The sequence below is a fragment of the Glycine max genome, chromosome 13 (genome assembly GCF_000004515.6).
Source record: "Glycine max cultivar Williams 82 chromosome 13, Glycine_max_v4.0, whole genome shotgun sequence".
Lineage (NCBI taxonomy): Eukaryota > Viridiplantae > Streptophyta > Magnoliopsida > Fabales > Fabaceae > Glycine > Glycine max.
The window spans coordinates 36775215-36800658 of record NC_038249.2 but is presented as its reverse complement, the minus strand read 5'-3'; the positions used below and the strand labels follow the sequence as shown (position 1 = coordinate 36800658).

Below are 25444 nucleotides of genomic sequence, written 5' to 3'. Positions count from 1 at the left end.
AGTAAGAATAATGCGATCAAAAAACATGATTGTGAATTTGACTTCACGGTAGCAGCAGCAGCACTGACACGTATAAATGTAGGTCTCAGTGGTTGATCATTAGCCACGCTACTCGGCAACGATCATGGCTTCCTCTCTCACTTTCCATTGGTTCCTCTTCCTCATCCTCTGGATCCTGGTCCTCTGCTCCCACGCTCACGCGCGCTTTTTCACCGTCGATCCAGTCTCCGACGGCTTCGCCGCCGCCTCGGGCTCCAAGTGGCAGAGCATCCTCCGCCTCCCAACGGCGCTGACGGGCGAGTCGGTCTGCGAGCAGACCTACGGCTTCCTACCGTGCACCACCACCGTCCTCGGAAATTTGTTCCTCATCATCGTCTATGGCTTCCTCATGTTCAAGGCCGCCACCTTCCTCTCCGGCGGCAGCGAGCTCCTTCTCGAGATCTTGGGCCCCGGCATTGTTGGTGGCCTCTTCCTCCCCATCCTCGGCGCACTCCCCGACGCCATGCTCATTCTCGGTAACCAACTCTCACTCACAAATCTCACTTTTATTTTTTAATTTCATCAAAATTCAGTTTTACGAGCTTTTTGAACATGCTCTTCTTTTGCTACCAAGTATTCACCGGCTTAACTACGTCTTTTTCGTCCACGAGACGCCAACCTGATAGCTTATATTTAAGGGATCCGAGTCTAGTTTCACTCTAACCAACTCCAACCCATTCATACGATGCTGGAATGAGATGAGACTTGAGCGACTGTGGATTGAATTGTAATTTTAGAGGTGAAGTATTGAGGGATGTTGTGGTGCGGTGTGGTGTGTTTGGTTAGGCCTTGTTTGGATGATGATTTGGGTTTTTTTTTTTCTGATTCTCTTTGTCTAATTGGATTGTTGTTTGATGAAGTGATTCGCGTCACTATCTTGAATGTACCTACCTTACATGTTTAAGGTTTGTCCGCTACTCTGAGGAAGAATCGGAAATTCAGAACCTTATTCTTGGTCCTAAAATATCTTCTGCTTTTTTTTAACTGTTTTCTGTTTTGAGGTGTTTTTTTTTTTTTTTACTCGGTGGAGAGAATATATGTTGAATTTTACTGTTTTTTAGTGATTAATTCAGTTGAATTCTTTGTTGCAGTTTTTTCTGTGTCTCCTTCCTACGTTGTTTTGTTTGGCCTTTGCTCTGTGTGATACTTTCGCTTTAGATTCTTTTTGTTGTGTTGAATTTTCAGCCCCCTTTGTTCTGTTTTTGCTTTCCTTTTATTCTTCTTTTGCTTTTGGTGCTTAGTTTTCGTGGTATGAACCCCACTGGATGGAATAGCGCTTTTGCAGAGCTTCTGTCTCTGTTGCTGCCTTTTTTCTTCCCATCTCACTATAATTTCAATTTCTTTTTATGGCGGTTGGTGGAAGAGGGAAAGGTGGTTTCGAGTCTGGGTGGCCCATGAAAGAGATGTATAATAAAGTGTAAAAAAGTCCCATGAGTGTTTCAGAATCTGGGATGTTATTGTAGAAATTCTAAATTTATTGTTCAATTCTCAACTGCCAAATAGAGGCCAAAATTGGGGAACTTAGCTGATTCAGGTTTATCTGACTAGTAGCAATTGCTTTGAGACATCTCTTATGCTTCATAACAATAGAAAATTCATACGGGACATGTTATTGTAGAAATTCTAAATTTATTGTTCAATTCTCAACTGCCAAATAGAGGCCAAAATTGGGGAACTTTTATGCTTGTGTAGTGCTGTTATTTGTCCATTTCCCCCGCTAATCTGTATTTCTTGTTTATTTTCCCCTAGTGTCTGGGCTTTCAGGTAGTAAAGAAGTTGCTCAAAGTCAGGTATCTGTTGGAATGGGACTGCTAGCTGGGTCAACAACACTGCTTCTGACTATAATATGGGGGACTTGTGTAATTGTTGGCAAGTGTGACATCGAGGGTTCAATTGCAATAGATTCACGAGACACTAGGGGATTTAGTTTAACTGGTATGCCATTTGAGATTGTTTAATTTGTAATCCTTGCCCAAAGCATTAAGATTCTAGTGTTTCCTCTCCTTTCTTGTCATTCAAGCAATCAACCTTCTTGTGGAGTTTCTCTGTAAAACATTCATTATATTTTATGTGTCAATATAAGCTTAATATTGATTTGTTGATTGATTTATATTTTTTTACAAGTGTCATGAGCTAACTATCCCAAAAGCTTTGGTTTTAACATGTCTAATATCTTTTAACTCATCTCATACAAGATCCCTTTAGGCTTGAACAGTGAATAACCCACATGCCCAACTACATTGTGCTTAATTTCAACATTCTTTTTGAAGAATGGGTGTTGCAAGGATCAATTGTTGATCGCTTGGTCATAAAGGATCTGATACAGTATCATAACCCAACTATCTGAAAGCTTAAGTTGTTAAGTGAAGCCAGATGATTGGTTTTATACTTTTATAACACCTCTAACAAGAAGTAATAATTGGGAGATAGTTTACTTAGCAATAGCTGCAAGTATATTTCTTCAACCACAATTGTGGATCAAGGATTATATAATGCATTCAAACCACTGAATGTGTGCATTGATCATTATTGTTGTCTTGGTTATAGATTAGATTAGTTTTGGACTTTGAGAAGAGGGCTAGGTAAAGATATATAGTGATTCACCATTTTCTTATACTTATTTCTAAACCATGATATTTGTATATGTGCAGTTGGGCTGTACAGTTTAAATGTCTAGAATGTTTGATTCATTTGGATTCTTAGTCTACTAAAATCTCCATGTGCAGGTTCTGGTGTTAGTACTGATATTTGGACAAGTTATGCTGCAAGGATTATGGTTATATCTGTCCTTCCATTTGTGATCGTTCAATTACCACAAATTCTCAATTCAACTTCAGGAAGGCACTTGGCTGTTTTGATTGCTCTCATTGTGTCTCTCGGTTTATTGATTGCTTATTGTCTTTACCAGGTAATTTTCTTTTACAGTGCACTTGTGTTTCCTGTTCATTACTATAGGTGTTTCTCTTTTTTCATCAGCCTGCACCATTGTTATTTAACTCTGATGATACACATTTTTTGTTGTTGGATGTGATCTGATAGTTAGCATTAGCACTTTCAGTAACTATATACTGGATAAATTTGTGATCTGTTTTAAACCTGGACATTGTCTTTACACCTTATAGAAATTAAGAAAAAGAGAAAATGGTGCAGATTTTCCAGCCCTGGATACAAAGGAGGAAACTTGAATTTATCAAACACAAGCATGTTATCTTAGGACTTTTGACACATTTGAAGAAGCGTGCATTGGGAAGGCTTCTGAAAGAAAATGGTGAACCTGACAAAGAAGTCATTAGAAAGTAAGGCTATCTCTCCTTTTTGCTTTGACTTAAAGCATTATACTTTTAAAGAAGTTTGTTGCATATTTTCATATTCTCATCCTTTCAGCTGTCACTGACTTCTTAATGGAATATATAGATTGTTTCAAACCATTGACGAAAATCAAGATGACAATCTTACTCATAATGAATTGAGAGCACTGGTTATTGGAATTCAGTTTGAGGAGATTGACCTGGATCATGATGATGCTGTAAAAAGAATCATGGACGACTTTGATACTTCTGGTAATGAACGTGTTGATCGAGAAGAATTTGTTAATGGTGTCAGTAGATGGCTTCAAAGGGCCCAGCGTGCTCGAGTTGCATCTGGTGATGCTGGTCCACACACAATGAAGTTTTTAAGTGATTTTCACACGGTAAGTTGTGCAATGCTAGTTAATGAACTTTTTTTTTTACTTATGTTCTTATGACTGATATGGATTTTGTGCACAGGAAACAAAGAGGGAACATGATCTGCTGGATGTGGGAGGTCAGGTTAATGAAGAGGCTGAGGGCATTGAGAATGCTAAATGGATTTCCATCAAAGCAGTTCTGCTTCTGCTATTGGGTACTATTATTGCTGCTGCGTTTGCTGATCCTCTGGTTGATGCAGTGGATAACTTTTCTGAGGCTACAAGTATTCCTGCTTTCTTCATTTCCTTCATTTTTCTGCCCTTAGCAACCAATTCAAGTGAAGCAGTGTCAGCTATAATTTTTGCTAGTCGTGATAAGAGGCAAACTGCCTCATTAACTTTCTCTGAGGTTTGTTTTCTGGTTTTTACTCTGTCTCTTTAGGGCATTAGCATGCAAGAATTGATTATGACCTATAAACTATTAAGCTTTTGAAATCAACTCTTTCACTCAAATTATGTTGCATGATCTATTCATTTAGAACTTAGCTAAATAACATGGGTGAATTGACTATGATTTATTCAGGATGATGTTTATAGTTAATTCAGTTATTATTTAACGTGATGTACATGACTAAGGCTGGCTTATTTTATAAGCTTTGCAGTTTTTTTTATAAGCCTTTCAACACATGCACATGTATAATTAGTGTAATTTTTTCCCCTCCTTAAGTCATTTAAAAATGATTTCTATTGTTTTTGCAGCTATATGGAGCAGTGACAATGAATAATGTGCTTTGCCTATCAGTTTTCTTGGCCCTTGTCTATGCGAGGGGATTGACATGGGACTTCTCTTCAGAAGTGTTGGTAATTCTCGTCGTTTGCATTGTCGTTGGCGTCTTTGCCAGCTTCCGCACTGTCTTCCCTCTATGGACAGCTATTCTGGCCATCCTACTCTATCCCTTCTCTTTGGCATTGGTGTACGTTCTTGATTATGTATTTGGTTGGTCGTAGACCAAAAAATGATTCAGATATTCGTGCTGTATGGCTCTTACCCTTGTTGGGGTGTATGGTTTTTGTTTGTAGTCTTTGTGTGAGACTATGTTGTTGGTGACTTAAATTTATGGTGGAATTGACATCGACTGAGAACGTTTCAGGGGTTACAGTTTTGAGTCTTTTGACTATTCCGCTCATTGTGAGCGGCACCGATTAAAACTATGTTGCGAAGCTGGTGATTACACCACCGTATGTGATTGTTTTCTCATCATTCAGAAATCAGAAACATGTTATTCCATTTTATAAGTTCCCTTACAATGATTTTATCGCACTATTTTGAAATTCCAATCAAAATCAATGCTCAAATTTTAGGTTAAAATATGAATCATGGATTCCTGATTTAGCTTTCCAGCAGGTGAGCTTCATGATCTATCTTATCCTTTTGTTATATATGCACATGGTGAAGGGATAGAGAAAGAGATTGAGGGTGTTGTTTTTCGAGGAGCCGTACTTATTTCTTGGTTTTTTACAACGCACTCAGAATTTAGTATATCCATGCTGCTCGGCTTCATCTGCATGTATCTTATGATTATTGATTATTATCTTTCTATACAGAAACAAAATAGAATGTTCTTGGGGCATTTATCTAATCTAAAGAGTCATGCAGTGCCTTCCAATCTCTTTTACTAATAAATTAATAATTAATATTTACTGATAAAAAAAAGTACAGGGGCCTTGCGTGTAATATCACTAATATGGAATGTTCTTGTAGTCAACAACATAAACACTAAGGGCCTTTCTTGAGGTTTTGCCTGGTTTGATCCCCAGTGAGAAATGTTTCTCGATATCAAACAGGAATCTTCATTGTAACTTTGCACATAATCAAATAGGCGGTTGGTCTCCATTAAATTTTAATACGTATATGAATATAAAGCCTTGGTTAAACCATTTGACAAATTTGAATTTAATAGAATTAATTATAAGATAGTAACTGATTGGTGTTTGGGTGATATTTTGAGCTGAAAAAAAAATCAGTTGATACAAACATAGTATAAAATCTGAGTTTTACCGACAAAAGAGGTTTATATATATATATATATATATATATATATATATATATATATATATATATACTAGAATCAATTCTATCCTCCCCAAAATTAAATTAGAATTGATTCACAAACCTAAGTCAAACACCCTTAGTTCTTGTTGGAAACAAATTTAGTCGCCTGTTCTGAAACCTTTATAATGAGAGTGTGAAAACAATTCATACACGATAACTTATAATTATTTAGAATATATGTTGTACAATGTGCAAGTTTAAAATTGAATTAATTTTAATTATAATAAATACTTTTAAAAAAATCTAAAAAAAACATTTTCCACAAAAAAGAATATAAAACAATATTTTTAAAATCAATTAAACTAAATACCAATTCATTCTCTCAATTTAAAAATGGTAACACACTTATCTCCATACTCTTCTCTTCTAACTTATGCTCTTTCTTAAACAGTTTAGTAAGATTTATGAGGTGAAATGTGCTAATCGCTACGTGCATGAAATACAAAACTATGTTGGCAATTTTTGTATAAAAATACGCAAGTCATGTTATTTTTAAAACAGTCATGTGATAATTAGTTGACTTTCATTTCTTTTAAAATCTTGGCCATTAGAAAGCATATGACAATCTTAATTCACTCTTCGTTTTTCACAGACAATTTTCTTACCAGATTATTCATAAAATCTAATGATACATTTACACAAAAGCAATACAGTAAGTCATAATTGACACACGTGCTACTGGATGTTGGGGGGCCTACTGTTCTGTTATTTTAGAACCATACTGGAGGCTTGATTTTGGGACCAGATGGAAACAAAAGAGAAAACAATGCACAATTAGATGCCTCCACAACCCACATGTGAGAGAAAAAAACAAACAAATCCATAACCTCAATCCCAAAGGCAAAGCCACTAGAGTTTGGCTTTTCATTAAAGCACATAGGCATTGCTACTCAAAACAAACAAATCAACATCTCTCCTTTCATTTTCCACTCCTACCTCTCACATGGCCAAGATTTTTAGTCCTTTTCATACTCAACCAACACTACATGTGCACATTTAGGAATATCTACCACTAGTAAAAATAAAAATAAAAATAAAAAGATGACTATGCAAGTTTCATAGTGAGAAACAACTAGCCTAGAAGTTATATTCATAGTTTCAAGTTAAGATCAACACTTTCTCCCACTTCATGACCATTCTGAATCCTGGCTGCTGTTTCTCCAATTTGTTCCTCCTTTGGTTCTGGAAGGAAGAAGCCATAAAATGGTTGCTTTTGTTGATTGAACAGCCTGAACACTGGTGGGGCGGCAGGGATTTGATCTTCTACATTTCCCTTTAGAAAATGAAATATAAGTAAAGAATGAATAGTGAAAATAGCAAAATGAAAAAAAAAAGGCTAATTGCCCAAACCTAACAAGATAAAGATTCAAATTCAAGACATACTTGGTTGTGAAATGCCTGGAAAGTTAAAGACAATTTGGACTTTGAAGGTGGATATGAAGTAGGAGAGGGAGGAGCCAACGTGAGAAAATCTCCATTGAAATTCTCATTCTCTTCTCTTCTTTTCTTTGACTTTGGCTCAGAGTTGGAAGCTAAACAGGATGATGATACTTCTCTGCAGATGGTGCAATGACTCATGGTATGAGCACACTAGAGTTACAACTACAACATAAGGGTCAAAAAAATAAAATGAAATTACCTGGAAGTTGAATTGCCAAAGTTAAATCCGCTTCCATTACCGCACGGAGTTTTTGCATTAGTTCCTACTTCAGCAAAGGGGGACGATATACAATTGAAAGCAGGGACATGAGGAAAATCCGGGGAGAAAGGGTATGGCGTTTGCCTTTTCATACCAACCATCTGCATTATGTTTCAAATAACTATATTAAATTTCATAAACTTAATAACTCTGAGGAAAATCTCTTCTATCAAAATGTACCAGTTCAAAATCTGACTGAATTTGTTGAGACAACACATGATTATGTGACTATTCAACAAAACAAGCTGAGACATTTAGCCATATAGAAGAGGAAATTGGTACTAGAAGTAGCATTATAAAGGGTAATAATTACATTCATACAGTTACTTATCACTTTTTTCTCTTCCACCATTTCCATCCAATTTTTCTTCCTATCTCTGTCTTCTTTTCCCATCCAATTGCATCTTTCACTTTCTCCCTCTTTTTTTCTATTTTTCTTTATTTCTCTCTTCCCTACACCATTTCACCCCAAATTTGGGGTGCACATTCAACATTTTCCTATTATAAAACACAATCTTTAAATTAAACAACTGAATTATGACCCAATGAGTCTGCATATAATACAACCCGATAAAGGTCCAATCTATTCGAATACCCTTAGCAGCTGAGTTATAACCCTAATGATCTTGTCTCTAGCACACTCATATAGAATTCAACAACCACAACAACTCTGTTAGGAATGCCATCTTTCTCACCACAATTTCAGGAACTGCTACCATACTGACAGAAACGGGCACTTTGCATCTATGCAGAAGTAGTAAGGCATTACAAGCTTCCAGTTGATGATATATGCTAATCCAGCCTCACCTGATCCATGTCACTGATGCCTATAAATAGCGTAACCCACCCGGCCACCCCCATTAATGTGTCCTTTCAGGAGGCCACCACCGCCACACCATCCATTAGCAACCACAACAGAATATACCACATTCAACTAATGACTTTCACAATGCATTTCAAGCATCTCATCCATAACATATAGTACAAACCATGCTGAAATATGCACATAAATTAATTTAAGAGCACAAATTGCACATACCTTCTCCATTGACTTCACAGGCACACTGCTGCAATTGTTGTTTTGGTTTGAAGGGGGCTCTATTGTGAAATGAGGCATATATGTTGATAAAGTTCCTGATGAGACACTTGCCTACATGTTCAATATACCAATCCTTTTTCATTACATGAGAAGAGAATGTGATTAATAGATGGCAAATGAAAACCCCATCATATAAATTGAAAAGAGAGACATTCACCTACATGCCCAATAAACCAATTCCATGGGAAGAGAATGTGATAAATAGGTCATAGATGGCAACGAAAATCCCATCGTACAAATTAAAAAGAGATCACACCAAAAAAAAAATGTCTTACCATTGGTGAAGAAGTTTGATGCTGATGCTGATACTGTGGTGTTCTCTGCACCAAATTAGGCAGAGGCCAAATGGGGCTGGATTCAAAAGGCACACTCGGCAGAATCGGCGATCCCAGCTCCACTCCAAAGTTGTTCTTCTCAGAATCAAACTGGAAGGAGCTCCACCACTTGGGAACATTCCCATGTCCAGGAACAACAGGCCAGCCAGCCTCAAAATCACCACTGTTTGCCAATGGAACAGTGCTTGGAACTTTAACATCCATGTGTTGTTGTTGGTGGTGTTGTTGTTGCAGAGACAAAGGGGACCTAAATTCAGACGGTGGCTCACAAGGTAAAAGAGGTGTAGAAGGGGATACGTTGGAGTCATGAAAATTCTTAACTGGGAGAGGCAGATGGGATGGTGTGGTTGATGATAAAGCACTAGGAGATGGTAAAATTGCAGCAACATCTCTCTTTTGTTGTTCTTCTAGTCTTATCTTTTCAAGCTGTGCCACACCAAGTCCCCTCTGTGGCACCTTTTTCAGCTTTGACTTCTTAGAAGATCTTCCAAGAACCCCAATGCCTCTAGTTCCATCACAATTTCCTTGATCATCTTGAGGCATTGTTGTATCATCTTCCATTTAATCCAAAGATAACTGATCTAAGTATACGACAAAAACCAGTATCTCCTGTGGTTTCAAATTTCAATCTGGCATTACCTCTGTTTTCAAGACTAAATCTTTAAGACAAACCTAGATACCCAACATCGATATTTATTTAAGAGAGAGAGAGGAGAAAAATGTGGGATATCTAAACCCAAGTACTGTAATCTCAAAGCAAAATCTTCTGAAGTAGTGGAAGAAGATTACCTATAAATCTCTGATGGTGGAACAAACCCAACAGGCCAACCAAATATTCAACAAAGACTGATGATAAGAGAGAATCTGAAAGATCACGGATTTTTCTCAATTCAGTCTGAGATTTATAAGAAACACCTGAATCCCAGAAGGAAAAAAGGCTATATTTTTTCTCAAAATTTAAGCCATACAAATCTAGAGTAACCATGAATGACAATACTCACTTATTGCCAAATCTTCGCTCAACACTCCTTGTTTTGTTCCTACTTCCTAGACCGACTCTCACGATGAATTGTAGAGTCTCTCTCAACCCAAGTTGTACTTGTAGTCATAGATGCTGTTTCTCTCTCTCCATATATATAAGCTTAAATTACATATTTCATTCTTACAGTTTCATCATATTTTTATATTTTTTATTTCTATAAAAATGAGTTTTTTATTTTATAGTTTTGAGAATAGTTTTTTAGTCTTTGTAATTTTTATTTTAATTTTCTATAATTCTTATATTTTGAAAGTAATTTTTTTAGTTTCTATATTTTATATTTTAATTTTATTCTAATTTTTAACATTAAAATATAAATAATATTATCAATTACAATTAACTACAAAAATATTAATAAGTAATTCATAATTGATTTATCATAAGATAATTTATAATAAAAAAATTGATTATTTAAACTAATTTGTAACTAATTTTTTTATAGTAAGAACTAAAAGTAAAATATAACTTATACAAATTAAAAATATCACTTTCAAACTATAAAGATTAAAAAAGAATTAAAATACAACTATACAAATTAAAAAAAATACTTTTAAATTACAGGGATTAAAATATAAATTATAAGAATTAAAAAAATCACTTTCAAATTATCAAAAACTAAAAAAATAAAATTATAAAAAATGAATGAGTAATTTAACCTATTAATTATATATATATATATATATATATATATATATATATATATATTTGTGTTCTAAAAGTGGAAGAGACGGTTTTTTTGGTAGATTAAGAGACACTTTTGGTAGAAAGTGTCATCTTAGGTTGTTTGTTTGTTTAATTTGATTTCGGGGAGTGGACCCCCTAGACCTTGGTTGGCTTTTGTTGAGCCCCACTTAGGTTAGTTTATCTTCTTTTCTTATTTTATTTTATTTTTCCTCTACAAACCACTTATCACTTGCCACAACTCATGCATAAGCATAAGAGGGCCATCTTTTACCATTCTCTAAATTCTGCTAATAATATATTTCTATTAATCTTCTTATTTTCTTTGTATAATAACATGTATTTATATTTCTTTAGACATTATGTGTGTCTTCAAAATATAAAAAGACATTAACTACATTTATTTCTTCAGTCAACAAAAAGATTTGGAAGATAATTTATAGAAAGATATGATATTACTTTTCTAAAATGGAACAAATGAATTATTTTAAATCTTCCTACTAATCTTTCTACATTTTTTATTTGACCAGTATTGAATGTATTTCATATTACAAAGATTATATATATATATATATATATATTTAATCACTAATATAAGGATTTGTAAGAAGATATAGCATAAAGAAATCGGATGATCAACCCATAAATGGGGATACCTATCGTTATTGAACATGAGCAATTGAATATTGATTATGTGGGCCGAAGAGCTTTAATGCTGCTTGCTTCAGTCAATTTAATTTTTGTGTAGGTAATGCATTCACACACAGAGGTAATTCTGCTTTTAAAAAAATGGATGGAACTTTCAAATGGTGGAGTGTACTAGCTATAGGGGAAGAGAAAAAAAAAGGCAAAATTTTCAGTAAATCTTCTATCCTTTAATTGCTTTTAAAATAAAGAAAAAAGATAAAATTGTTAAAGCTACTTTAAAAATATGTGGCACTTAAATAGGATCTGTTATATCCATCTTAGTTGAAAATTTTTATTTCATGATATATCTTTAGAAGGCAGATTGTAAAATATTGCACTCTGTGTGCACTTTTAGAAGCAAATTTTTAGGGGGAGAAAAAGCATACATTTAGTGGAGTCATATATATGCCACTTGCATTTTATTGAGGGATGAGATCAACAGGATTCTTAATTTGGTGAAACACACCTAAGGCATGTGCATGTTGAGTCTTGTAATGCTTTCGGTCGAGCTAATCATGCATGGAGAAAATGACTATAAGCAAAGATACCACAATTATCACTGGATCATTACTTAAAACAAAACAATTCTAGATGGTTAGATTTCTTCACAAATCATAAACATCTGTTTTATCTCTCACACTTACAGCTCACATACAATTGTAATATATACCAAATTTTTCTCCAAGTTCTTTATTTTGCGTTTGAGTCATTATTAATTTATAAAGATTATGGCATGCATGGCAAAAAAATTCTTGGCGTGATTATTAATGACAATAATTTTTTCAATAAAATGTTCAATAATGTAAATTTAAATAAATGAAAATGACTGGAAAAAAATACTAAAATGTAATTTTCGTCCCCTATTTTTTTAAATAAGTATTTTTATTCTTCTCATTTTTTAATTGAGACATTTCATTTTCTCTTTTAAAAAATTTACGCTTTTAGTTTTCCATTTTTTGATGGAGACACTTTGTCTCTCCCTTTTAAAAAATTAACAATTTTAGTTCTTGTGATCAATTTTAAACGTTGATTCATATACTATGTAAACGTTAGCGGACAACAATTTGTTTATTATGTACGGTGAAAAATATTTTTTTAATTATTTAATTGTTAACAAAATTAATTTATTAAAAAAATTAAAAAATAATAGTCAACAAATCTAAAATTGACAAAAGGAATTAAAATCGCAAAATTTTTAAAAGTAGGGAACAAAATATCTCAATTATAAAATAGGAAGACTAAAATTATAAATTTTTTAAAAGTGGATAACAAAATGTTTCAATTAAAAAATAGAAGGATATATTTGATAATTGCTATTCAGGAGTATAAAATGTATCAAAAAGTAGATGAAAAATAGCAATGTGCCTCTAATTTTATGGTTTCTTGTGTGAGATTTGGAAATAATTGATTTTTGTGTGAGTTTTACACAGTGGAGACTATATTCTGATGATTGATATTGTTATCATTTGATTTTTCAGGTTTAAGAAAGGAAGATTTGGAAATGCATATTGAAAAGTTTGCTTAGCGAGAGTAACCTGCTTAGCGAGGAAGTCAGCTCGCTCAGTACAAGAAAAACCTTAGAGAATGTAAAGTCAAAGGGCAGCGTGCAGCCAGCTCGCCCAGCAAAGCCTTTGTCACTTCTCGCACTTAATGCGCCAACATCCGCTAAGTGTCTAGTTACTAACTCTCACTTAGCGAGACATGCTCGCTGAACGCGCATTCGTAATCTGAGAAGTCCAAAAGTCTTTAAAGTTAGAAGAGAGGTGGAAGCCAAACAACACATCCAGCGTGGGTGAGAAAAAAAACAGGGCATCAAGGCTGAAGGAAGACAAGCAAGCTGCTTTCTCCATATCTTTACTTCACCACTCCATTTCTATCTTGTTTTTAGCCTTGTATTAAGCTCCATGCTAATGGAGGACTAAACACTTCATTGTTGGAGAGTTTTTCCACTAAGCACTCTTGATGTAAAAACTCTAACTATCTATTTAATATTATTTGCTAGTGTTTTCTGCTTCTATCTGTGGTTATTTTTCATATTTGTGGCTTGATCATCCATTTATATGCTTTGTTAGGATTTAAGTGTTGGAAAATGTTTTTAGTCCTTAGAACTTGGTAGAATAGCTAGAAGTCTTCATTTTTAGGGATAGTATGAAGTAATCTAGTATTGTTTGCATTTAATTTGTAATGCGGCCAGCTTAGACTGAATTTGTTGAGGAATCAAGAATGAAACTAGGAGGGTTAGGCTCTTTCATGTGAGAGATCACAGTTAGAATAAATTTGAAGGTGCAAAGAACATTTGGATAATGTTAAATAAAAAAAATTATTAATCACGTCAAGAGAGAGTTCAGTAGAATACTCCTCGACAGATTCAACTTGGTATTTGTTTTGTCTCCAAACTCAACATTTATTTCTAACATTTGTTCTTAAGTTAAGAAAAATTGTTATAGTTTACTTGATGACATGAATGAGCTGCTTAATTTCACTTTACTTTAATTATAAATTGTTTACAAACTAAATATACGTCATTGGAGTACAATAAATCCCCGGTGGATACGATATTCATTTTTATCATTTTAATTACTACTTGAACGAATTGGTACACTTGCTAACGAGTTAACAATATTAATTAAAATCACAAATTTTTAAAAAATAAAAGGACAAAAATTATATTTTAAAAAGCATAAAAGACATAAGAGAGATAAAAACGGAAAAGTATATAAATATGATAAGCTTTTATCCAATTCCATATTTGATGCTTAACAAATAACTAAGTCACATTTAAAGTAACCAGCAACAATGAATATCGAATCCCAATCAAAATATGGAAAAAAAGAAAATTAGGTACTTGGGTCATTCAAATGGGTGCCCCTGGCCATGTACTTTAGATAAGGTAACCAATCAGTTGTCTTAATTTCTTAATTTTGGAAAACTTTAGATCGCATGCATGGGAAAGAAAGCGAAAGTTGTGCAGAAAACAAATTAAGAAGAGAGGTGAGGAGTCAATATAATTACATGTGTATATAATACATCATATACGGTAGTTTCAAAATCTGCTTATATCTCCATGTCATGCTGATGAGGAAAGCTATCTCAACCTTTCTCTTGGGGACCCACTCTTTTGCTCAGATTCAGGCACAACAAACTCCACATTAATTTCAAGAGTAGGGTCAGAAAAAGAAAAAAGAAAAAAGAAAAAAGAAAAAAAAGAAGAAATAAAATTCATATATAAAGGATATGAAAATAGTGGCATAAGATTCCGCCGCATTAATACGTCAAAAGTGATATTTAGCAGAAAAATATGTTATGTTTGATTTTTTTTCATGGATAAAATTTTCTTGAGTTAATGATAATCATAGATGGTAAGTGAAATTAATCTCTAACTTTTTGTATGAGTTAAAAAAACACTTATGATGTTTGAACAGGACAAAATAAAATATCTCAAGGATTTGAGGCTATCCATTACTTCAAACCAGGTAAGATTGCGGAAGAGATTCTGTCATCAACAAAGACACGCCCACCACCGTCTATGAGGAACGAGGGAAGTGGAGATTGCTACCAATATATGAGCATGACACCATCATTTTGTCTGTTATGTGAGTAACTTAAGATTTTGTTAGATACAAAAGATATATGAGTTTCATCGAGCCATCTATGATAAGATCCTTCGTTACCTTAATGTTCACGTACAGGGCCAAGTTTGGTTGATTTTTTCACCTTATTGGAACTAGATATTTGATGTAATGTTTAGGTGTGAAGTTTTACAGTAATGCACTCATTATTGTAGATATATGATACGGTAGAAATTAAAGCAGAAATGTTCTACGCGTAAAGCAAAAATTGCAAGCCAAGTGTTTGCTCTAGACCTTATTCCAGTTATATTAAAAGGTCGATTGAAAAAGATAAAAGTTGTACAAGTTTTTTCTTTTTCAGGCAATGTACAAGTTGTTAGAAAACCTGGCCTGTTTTAGCATATAGAATAAACTATATATAAAGATCGAGTAACTATGAAAACTCAGTTTTAACGAGAGTGCGATTGAGGAATATTCTTTTCAAATTATCTCAATTTTACAATTAATAGGATTACCATCTGATTCCTTTGATTAATTATACACAGTTCCCTCTTAAAAAAAAAAACATAAAACTGCCAACTCATCCAATTATATTTTTACTTTCTTCTTCTTTTCCTTATTTTCGGAAACTCCTGTGCTTGTGTCAGGATATATGATAAATTTGACTTTTACAATAGCATAAAATTAAATAATAGTATTGTAAAATCATATATTTCAGTGCACAACCATTAATTTCTCTCCATATATAAAATGAGAATTGAGAGTGGTACACGTGGTACGTATACTCTCATGTAAACTTAAACACCCGTAAAAAATTTGTGTAGGTGTACATACAGATACTTGAATTGACATGCTACTTATTTTACATCTCTCATAAACCAAAATTATAGTTATTAATTGATATGTAAGCAAAAACTATAATGCTAATTAATCACAAATGCCACATCCTTATAGAGTAAGAGTTATGTTTTTTAAAGTTAACTGATAAGCTAGCTAAAAGCTTATATAATTTATAAGTTAAGAATTAAAAATTTGAAAGTTAACTAGAATTGTTTGGTAAAATTAGTTGATAAATAATGTTTGGTAAAAAATTTGAAGAACTTATAAATTACTTTGATTAGCTTATGAAAATAAGTTATAAGCTACTAAGATATAAGATCGTGTATCAAATAAGATTATTTTGGTGAAAGTATCTTATAAATAAGGAGAGATCCATAAGTTTATTAAAGGGGTTGATTTTTTTCTTCCTTTATAATTTTTTAAATGTCTAACTTCTAACAAATAATATTTTTTTAAAATATGGTTAAATTAATTTTTTAGTCCTTTAATTGATTTTTTAGATTTAATTGATCCTATAGTTTTTTTTTGTTCAAATTGGTTTTCTAATTTTTAAAATCAATTCATTTTAGTCATTTGGTCTAAATGGTAAGAAAATCACGCTTTGTGATTGTTCAAAACCATCATTGAATGATTTTAAACAACAACAAAATAAATATTTATAAAAAATATATCAATTTTAAAAATTAGATGATTAAATTGAACAAAAAAAACTAAAAGACCAAATTGAATTGATTTTAAAAAATTAGAAGACCATATTGAACTCAAAAAAATTAGAGGATCAAATTGAACCTAAATAATAAATTAAATATCCAAAAAATTAATTTAACCTAAAAATATTTACTATTTTTACACAAAATTAAAACTATTTTTTGTTTTAAATGATAATTATTTAAACCGTTATCATAATCACAACAACAGACACATATAATCTTATACAATTTTACATTAGTTATCATCTTAATCATTATCATAATAACAACAAATAAAACTATTTTTTCACAATTTTACATTATCTAACCTTAAACATCATTATTTTATATCATAAAATTAATTTTGCACTAACCAACTTAAAATTACATATGCATATACACACAAAAAAACCTAGAGAGAAGGGGTGTTTGCCTCCACTAGATCCGTCACTAATAAGCTAGTCATATGAGCAAGCATATTTTTTTTTTTTTGGTTTTGCCCTATGTAAAATGAAAGAAATACTGCATAAGTTATTTATTTTAAAAATTGTTTTTTAAATATCACTCCAAGCACATTGATTAATACAACATTGTTTCAGCTTAATCAATAACTTTGAATTTAAGGATTGTGTTAAATATTATTAGTGAGAGTTTTTCCGTCCACATTATATAGTTCTAATAAAAAATATATTTGTTCTTGTAAAAAAAAAATACTCTATTTAAATCTTAGGCTCATTTAAAATATCAGAATGTTTATGGAATCAAATATCCAATTAGTTTTAAAAAGTTAAGCATATTATAGAACAATCTTATACATGCTGATTATGTGAGAGGCCTAAAACTCATGCACGATAAATCATATTACAAGAAAATGACTGTTGCTTCCTGCACTTGTTTTTTTACAATTCAGAAAGATTAATCTAAAATATTAAACTACGTTCTGGATAAGTCACACCTTTTATGGGATTAGCCTTTCCGAATTGTAAAAAAGGAGTAAGAAGCAATTCATGGGGGTGCAGAAAGCAACTGCCAAAATCGTATCACATGAGATTCCTTCAAAAAAATCTATAGCATGAGTTTAGACATTAGAGAGAAAAAAAAGAAGGTAATTTTAACACAGAGTAGATTGTAGACATTAAAGCTAATGGAATTGGGTAGGAATGTAGGATAATTGGTTAGGGGGTTGGTCTTATGAAGGGAAGGGCACACCTAGCTTCCCCAAGACCGAACTTAATTAAAATTCATTAGAGCTTCATTCAATTTGTTTCAATGATTTAATTATGGTATTTCATTTTCAGAAACACAACAACTGGACATGATGACTACTACCTTCCCTCCTCACCTTTCTCTAGACTCCTAAACTTCCAAAGAGAGATCAAACATCTTATTCAGCGTGGTTGGGTTGTCACACACTATTATAGAACTTCTCTCTCTCTTTTTATGTGTTGTATTCCAATGTACCACGTCTCTTATCATTACCACCCACCACTCTCAATCCTCTCCAAGCAAAATCCTTGTGTTTTCTTCTCTCATCCTGGTATGTGTCCCTTCCCATTTCCATTCTTTGTCACCGTACTTTCAGGTTCTTGCTTTGTTGATGAAAATCGTTTGGCTTATTGGGTTTGGTTGTCTGTTGGCTTGACATTGTAATGATTTTGTTGTTTGTTGTGTCACATGCTTTCCGTCAAAGTATATAATATTACAATGATGTCCATGCATAGTTAATTTTGGGGTATCTGATTTCAGTAAGTTCTGGCTTTTGTTTTGAAAGAGATCAAACCCGTATGCCATGGATTGACAATTATGATTTGGATATGTTGTATGATATAGTACTATTATACAGTACTTCGTATTTAGAAGAGGCACGTTGTGTGAATTATAAGATGGTATAATAGTTTATTCTACTCATTTTATATTTGAATTTTTCATGAAAACTAGCTTGACTGTAATATGTTTAATGTTAAAATAATTTCATAAATTCTCAATCTTTCGGAAAATTGGATAATTTACATCGGATTATTGATGCATAATGGAGCACAATTTAGCTAATATTCTTCAACTTGTATATGATTATTTTGGCTTATTTGTTGCATTTGTTTTGATTGGAAGAATATCGCCTAATGTTACAATAACATGAGAAGAGAAATTATATTTTCTCATAAATTTTATACCGATATTCATATAGAGAAGAGTGAGATAGGAACACAAGAGAGAACAAGATTAAGTTCTTAATATTATAGAGGGATAGGAAAAAAATATATTGCAGAAAATGTTGTGATTTTAATGCATAAATAATAAATTCATAGAGAAATTATCCTGTTGTTATAGGAAATTTGATTGGTATTCCTCTATTTAATGAAATCTATGATTTTTTATGCTCTCCAATCATTTGTGTACTATGTTTCAAGCTAAGATAAGTTGTATTATTGGGAATTAAATTTTTATCACTAAGGTTTAGGTGACTTAAATGTAAAAGTGAAATGTTGCATTTTACTAGATGAACCTTAATTGAATAGATGTATTGAAAGTTGTTTTTGTTTCAATTTCCAAAAAAACTTATTTATTATAGTTGGTGGTCATATTCACTATAAATAGAGAAAATAATTAATGGATAAACACAACACATATAGGGAGAGTGTGTGAGAAGAGAGATTGTGAAATAAAGTTACTTTGTTGAGAGAAAAGTGTTTTTGTGTGAAAATATTATCATTTTTTATAAACATTGAATAAGGTACTCGAGTTTATAAAGTGATACCCTATTCGAGGTAAGTTATAATATTGTAATCATTTTTGTGATAGTGAAATATTTTTTGAGACGGTCTCGTGGATGTAACGTTAAATTCTTGTGTTTGTTATTATTTTTTCTACGATGTAATTTTTGTTGTGTTCTTACAATCCTTATGGGTATGAGTAATTTTATTTGAGTGTTGATTAGCCGACAATTTATGCATGAAATTTATCATAAATTGTTCCAATATTACTTGTCATGCAGGTTTGCTGCTGGCTGCTTTCCATTCTTACCTCAAGAGAAATAAGAGAATGGGTGCAAAGAAATGGTTTAAGATAATAGTCAAATTGAAGAAATCGAAGAAAGATAAATCCAAAGAAGAAAAGGTTATTTCTTTTGTTCCTCTTTTCAGACCTTGCATTTCAATTTTAAAGTTTGCAAGCATAATGATAATTTGGAGAGTATTTCTCTACTCATTAGATATTTTGTCTGGATTAGTTTTACTAAGGTGGATTTGAATCTTTGTTAGATTTACTTGTTTTTCTTATTCTCTTGACTTTTTCTATTTTATTTGCTTTGAGTTAAATGTATAATTTTAAGCAAATTGTTGAAGTTGAGGAAAAAATCAGAGCTGTTAATTTGATATGCAATCCACTACTGGTGTTTGTTCTATCACCCCTCTTTTGAAATAGGAACAGATCACTGATGAAAATTCAAACGAATACTCCAACGGGAAGCAGAGTACTCGTGAAGAGTCAAGTAGCATTCCCAATGAAGGTTTAATGATGGACAGGACAGTTCCTTCAAAGTTGATGGATGATATTGCAGCTACTCGGATTCAAAATGCATTTCGTTCATTTATGGTACAATATCTATATCGTCCTTATTCTGTCGCAGTTTTCATTGTATATAGTAAGAGGAGAGATTTTAGTAATTTGCCACATAAAGCAAGTAACTCAAAGAAAAAAAGAAGTCAATTCATAATCTATCTCACTGATATGATATTCTTGTGTTTAGACATTTCATCACATTAATCTGACCTTGTTCTTATCCTTGCTCGACTGAATCAAAAAATATTTTCTTGAAGTGGTGCCTTCTAAATTTCCTTGAAATCATAGATACGCTTTTTTTTTCTGAACATATCAAAATGATATTGGGTATAATTTTTTATTCACTGACAGTGTAACATGTTATGCATTATCAATGAAGCTTATGGTGTGTCTTTTCTTTAACTGAAAGTGAAAAATATTCAAACTTAATGACATGATATTGAAAATTTTATATTTCTGTCGGTTATAATTTATTTGAGTAATGTTCTATTTAAACTTAATGGACATGATATCAAGATACAGTATTATATTACCCATATCTTTTATTTATCTCTTCTCACTTGGCTACGGAAAAGAATCAAATGAACGCTCAGAGCCTGCTCCGAACCTGGAAGGAGAGTTATGTCCTAGGGATATGATGACATTTTTATCTGCTACTGCAGCCTTACCCCTTTTTCAACCGTACTTGGAAAGCCATTTACTTCTTTGAGTCAACGATTGGTGTCATGAGGCCTTTTTATTTTCTCTCATCTGTTATTTATACCTAGCTACTTATCAACAAATCCTGTATTAAGGATTTATTTTTTCATTGACTGTGAGCTTAGTTATAGATACCCCAAAATCGTAGCAAACTTTATGCTATAAATCTATTTAGATATTGATTTGAGACTTTTTCTTCAAATCTTATGCACAATTTATTATGGACATAAAGACAAGAGTGAACTTCCTCCCTACCCTCTGTACCCACGCAGGCAAGAAGAACATTACACCATCTAAGGGGTGCAGAGAAATTCGAAGCTTTGATTCAAGACCACCTGGCCAGGGAGCAAACAGCAACTGCACTAAGCTATATACATTCATGGAGCAGAATACAAGAACAAATTAGAGTTCGAAGAATCTGTATGATAACAGAAGCCAGGATTAAGCAAAAGAAATTGGAAACCCAGTTAAAAATTGAGGCCAAGATTCATGAGCTCGAGGTAGTGTCGCTATAATCTCCCCGAGAGTGCTTGATTTCAACCGTTTTGGAAGTGTTATTATCATTATACCGGTCAATTTCTGTTATTTTTCGCAATTTGAGGCAATTTTGAGTATCCTTTCAATATGAACATAACATGCCTTTTGGTATATGTCAGGTGGAGTGGTGCAATGGTTCTGAAACCATGGAAGAAATAATTTCGAGGTTACATCAGCGAGAGGAAGCAGCAATTAAGCGAGAGCGAGCCATGGCGTATGCCTTCTCTCATCAGGTACAAAACTTGTTTTGCTCGCTATATCAATACCAAAAAAATCAAAATTTGACCACTTATGTGAATGTGATACTGCAGTGGAGACCAAACTGTAGCCAGTATTTTGGTCAGGCTTCTTATAGCCTTGGTAAAGAAAGTTGGGGTTGGAGCTGGACGGAGCGTTGGGTTGCGGCACGTCCCTGGGAAGTCCGGGTTCGAGTTCAGACCACCAAAACAAAGAATCTCAATGGCCAGGTGCAAAAAACCAAATTGGACAAGATGAACCACAACGAAAGCAAAGTAGCCTTGGCTAAACCTACCCTATCAAACGGGAAGGAAACTGGGAAAGGAAAGGAAAACGGTACTTCAGGGCTGTCAAAGAACAATGTATCCAAATAGCCCATTCTAATTTGATGGTTTAGGGTTTCTTCTTGCTCTTCTTTTGGAGTTTATTTTCCATATTTGGCTTCGTGAGAATCTACCATTTGGTGTGTACGTTACACTAGGAGACTTCACTTATTGTCTGCTTTTGCATGGTGTATATGATTATGAACATGAATCTCCTAGTTTTGGTTGAGACATGAGAGATGAGAGATGAGAATGGTATTTTATCATCCCTTTCATTCCAGGGGCAGTTAATCTTTACCGCAAGAAATTTTTATGCTTTACATATATTGGAAGTGCAAAAAAGCAAGGAAATTAAATGAAATATCCTCTCCTGTAAATGAGTGATTTCAAATAGACAAAGAGTGACAGAGGATGGTCGGGTTCTTTATGGTTAACACCGTCATTAATTATTGCCACATTTTGCAAATATGGCAGCGGAGAGTTGTGTGCTGCTTAATGACCAATTCAACTTTTTGGAGTAATGTTATTTATCAACCGACTAGCAGAGCACCAACAACCAAAAAACAATTACTACGATCTCAATAGAAGCCGATGGTTTTTTCTGTTTCCCTTATTTTCATTATCCCCTTAAGTCTTGACAAACAAAGATTTCCAGCGGGACACTAGAAAATGTTTTTTTTAAGGCACTGAGTTTCACGGGGGTAGGGTAGGGGACCAAGAACAGATGGGCAAGAACCACACTTTGGTGGCACTTATGTGTGAATTCTCCCATAATTGAGCTTCGTTGTGCTCATCCCTGTAGATATCCTCTTCTCTCCCCACTTGCTCTACCTACTAGGATCTATCTATCTACCCAACTCATTGGTTATGGAGTATTTATGGACTGTGACCTACAGATTCCCCCACTACTCAATCTCATCTTAAGGTTGAGAACTTTAATAAATAAACATGATACTTTGGTTCCAAAGGGGTAGAACAGACTGAAACCCATGGTAAAACTAAACCACTGTACCAGAAGCTGAAGCTTCCCATTGGAGTATAATTAGAAGATGAGTTGGGTTGCTTCCCTTCCTTTTTACTACCACACAACCAACCCTTGAGTCACTATCATGAATCCTCACATAGTTACACAGGCGAAAGAGGGACTAGAAATAAGACATGGGAAAGGAAAAGCAGAAAACCATACTGAATTTAGGAAAATTGCCCTTTTAACAAGCTGGGGAATCAACTCACGCAACTCTTTTCTTTTGTAAAAACAGTTTCTACTGTTGATAGACAACGACTTATCAGCCAAATGCTCCCAAAATTCAAGCACGAAAGAGATAGATCATTGATATAATAAAACAGTGGGAATGAATCATCTTTCAATTCTTTTGGCAGGATGAGGAAGCTACAGAAGGATGGACGGTCGCACTAGAAAGCAGTAAAAAAGTAACAAAACAATCATTTCTCACACCCACAAAGAGAACCAAAAACCCTCTTTCATCCATCTCTTTGACATCCCATTGGCGAATTGGGCATTTTTTCCAAACGAGAAGAAAATACCCGTCTCTTTCCCTCCATCGAAACAAGACAGTAACAATAACGAGTTAACAACCAACTCAAACCTTTAGCACACACTACCAATTATTCATACATTAGCCTATTTGGAATTTTCCCTGTTTTGCAATGGAGATAAAGCCTCACCCTGAATCTGGCTCTGCACTAAGTTGGAAATACAAAGATAAATCGACCAACTAGGCCGTGAATAATAAGTGATATAGTAGTATCTACGTGCATGTCTTCAAACCAAAACTAAGAAACTAGATACCCAAGTACAAATACATCCACTAGTACAAATTGTAACAAACATCATCAAACAGACAATCCAACACAACAGTACTCAAACTTGAAAGTCTCCCTAATGAAACATGAAAAACATAAAATAAATTAACATAACAGACTGGAGAATTCAAAAACCTGGATATTCAACCCCAGATTTTCTTCATTCCACAAGCATAATAGTCCACTGAACCGAACCGAACCATTCCAAGTCCAACTTCGTCTCCTCCATCCCTGCAAAAAACAGATCACACACATACCCAATTGATTCCAAGGAGACAGAAATCGGCTGACGATCTCGACGGTTCAACGGCGAGAATCGGAGGAAGCAGAGGACGGCTTATCGGACATGCCGCCGTCGTGCTCCTCCTCACCCTGAATTCGTGCCGGCACGCGGAATCCCGAGAAGCCACCGGGCGCCGCCGTAAATGCCGCCGTGGGAGGAGCAGACTGATACACCAACGCCGCTGCCGCTGCCGCGGGAGACAGATAGTGATGATGCCGATGATCGGCGGCAGCAGCGACGAACGATGGCGCGTCAATCCACGCACGAACGGAAGGGCTGTTACTGGACTGAAGGGGTCCCCTCTGAGAAAAATACTGGCCTTGACCATAACCATGACCAAACACCACCGTCGGCGACGCCACCGTCGCCGGCCCCGGCAAAGTCGAAGGAGCGTTAAACACAAACCCTCCTCCTCCTCCTCCTCCTCCTCCACCACCACCACCACCACCACCACAAGTATCATTAGAAGCAGTATTATTATTATTATTATTATTATTATTATTATTATGATTATTATTATTATGATTATTATTACTATTATTATTCCACGCTACCATGTTATCAAAGGCGGTTCCAGCGAAAAGCACGTGCTCGTTGTTGTTGTGGTTGTGGTGAAGTAAAATAGGGTCTTGCAAGGACTGAAGCGAGAGACGCAGGTCCTGGCTACTGGTTCTGGAGAGCAAATCCGGTGGGTAGCTCTGGAATTGAACCAACGAGGAAGTCGTCGTGGGGAAGAACGACCTTATCGCGTCGTTATCCATAGGAAGATAACTGGAACCAGCTCCAGCTCCATCGTCGTGGTCGAACTGGTTGAGAATTTGGGCATCAGGGCTATGGTTGGGGTTGGGGTTGGGGTTGGGGTTAGGGTTAGGGTTAGGGTTAGGTTTGTCTGAATGGTCGTCGTTTAGATGAGGTGGTGCGGGTGAGGGGAGAGTGGGTTTCCAGGGAGGGAGGTGGGCGAGTTGGTCGATGGAGGACTTGGCCTTGTTGATGAGCCAGTCGACGGCCTTGCTGGGGCGGTCGTAGCCCAAGCGGTCCTGGACGTCGTAGAATTGGATGGCGGTGTGGGCCGATAACCTCACCCGTCGGTCACGAGGGCCTTTGGCGGTGCACACTTTGCTGTGACGGTCCTTCCGCCCTGTGGAGCGCACAATGTGACCGCCTTCAACTTGAACTATCTCCCCTCCGCTTCCTCTCACCATCCCCTGGCTGGACGACGTCGTTCCTGCATGCTCCACCGTAGCCGCAAAAGCCCGTTTCCGTTGAGGATCCAGACTCAGACACTTGATGTTGTTGTTTTTCCTCTTAAGACTTGCTTATTAGACTTGATGCTTGCCATGGCAGCAAGTAGTAACTAGAGACAGAATGAATATTTTCTTTTCAACTTTCACCACACCCTCTTTTTTTTACTTTACTTGCTAGGGAGAGTGTTTGTGTCCTCCTCCCTCTTTTGCTTTCGAAAGTGACACCCTTCACAGCCTTTTTATCTATCTTTATTGCTTCGCTTAAAACAAACAAATATCCTC

At 34.6% G+C, this 25444-nt stretch overlaps 4 protein-coding genes across 8 annotated transcripts; 2 read left to right on the top strand and 2 right to left on the bottom strand.

Moving 5' to 3' along the window:
• Window positions 1-4999, top strand: LOC100809896 (sodium/calcium exchanger NCL). The gene is made up of 7 exons (XM_003543174.5): window positions 1-515; window positions 1789-1974; window positions 2766-2947; window positions 3190-3335; window positions 3454-3730; window positions 3807-4115; window positions 4466-4999. The coding sequence occupies exons 1-7, from the start codon at window positions 125-127 to the stop codon at window positions 4712-4714; spliced, it is 1740 nt and encodes a 579-aa protein (XP_003543222.1). The 5' UTR covers window positions 1-124; the 3' UTR covers window positions 4715-4999.
• Window positions 5000-6615: 1616 nt separating this feature from the next.
• LOC100797471 (uncharacterized) lies at window positions 6616-10056 on the bottom strand. Of its 3 annotated transcripts, XM_014765889.3 has the most exons (7): window positions 9954-10039; window positions 9742-9816; window positions 8893-9561; window positions 8558-8668; window positions 7459-7619; window positions 7203-7374; window positions 6616-7092 (listed from the first exon to the last, which is right to left on the bottom strand). In XM_014765889.3, exons 3-7 carry the CDS (start codon window positions 9511-9513, stop codon window positions 6910-6912), a joined length of 1248 nt encoding a protein of 415 aa, XP_014621375.1. In that variant the 5' UTR covers window positions 9514-9561; window positions 9742-9816; window positions 9954-10039; the 3' UTR covers window positions 6616-6909. The 3 variants fall into 3 exon arrangements, with proteins under 3 accessions (XP_014621375.1, XP_006594740.1, XP_006594739.1); XM_006594677.4 differs by having other exon boundaries at window positions 9742-10056; XM_006594676.4 differs by having other exon boundaries at window positions 8893-9816; window positions 9954-10047.
• A 7785-nt stretch (window positions 10057-17841) lies between these two features.
• IQD46 (protein IQ-DOMAIN 46) lies at window positions 17842-22167 on the top strand. 3 transcript variants are annotated; one of them, XM_006594675.4, is made up of 6 exons: window positions 17842-17994; window positions 19450-19571; window positions 19878-20048; window positions 20987-21214; window positions 21371-21484; window positions 21563-22091. In XM_006594675.4, exons 1-6 carry the CDS (start codon window positions 17898-17900, stop codon window positions 21860-21862), a joined length of 1032 nt encoding a protein of 343 aa, XP_006594738.1. In that variant the 5' UTR covers window positions 17842-17897; the 3' UTR covers window positions 21863-22091. The 3 variants fall into 3 exon arrangements, with proteins under 3 accessions (XP_006594738.1, NP_001344537.1, XP_014621374.1); NM_001357608.1 differs by having other exon boundaries at window positions 17905-17994; window positions 19884-20048; window positions 21563-22167; XM_014765888.3 differs by lacking the exon at window positions 17842-17994 and adding an exon at window positions 18009-18039 and having other exon boundaries at window positions 19884-20048.
• A 1771-nt stretch (window positions 22168-23938) lies between these two features.
• Window positions 23939-25234, bottom strand: LOC100796938 (transcription factor TCP3; the record flags this gene model as incomplete). Its single annotated transcript, XM_014765883.3, has 1 exon — window positions 23939-25234. A coding segment is annotated over one exon (1296 nt), but the record flags the coding sequence as incomplete, so codon positions are not given.
• Between the last annotated feature and the right edge of the window lie 210 nt (window positions 25235-25444).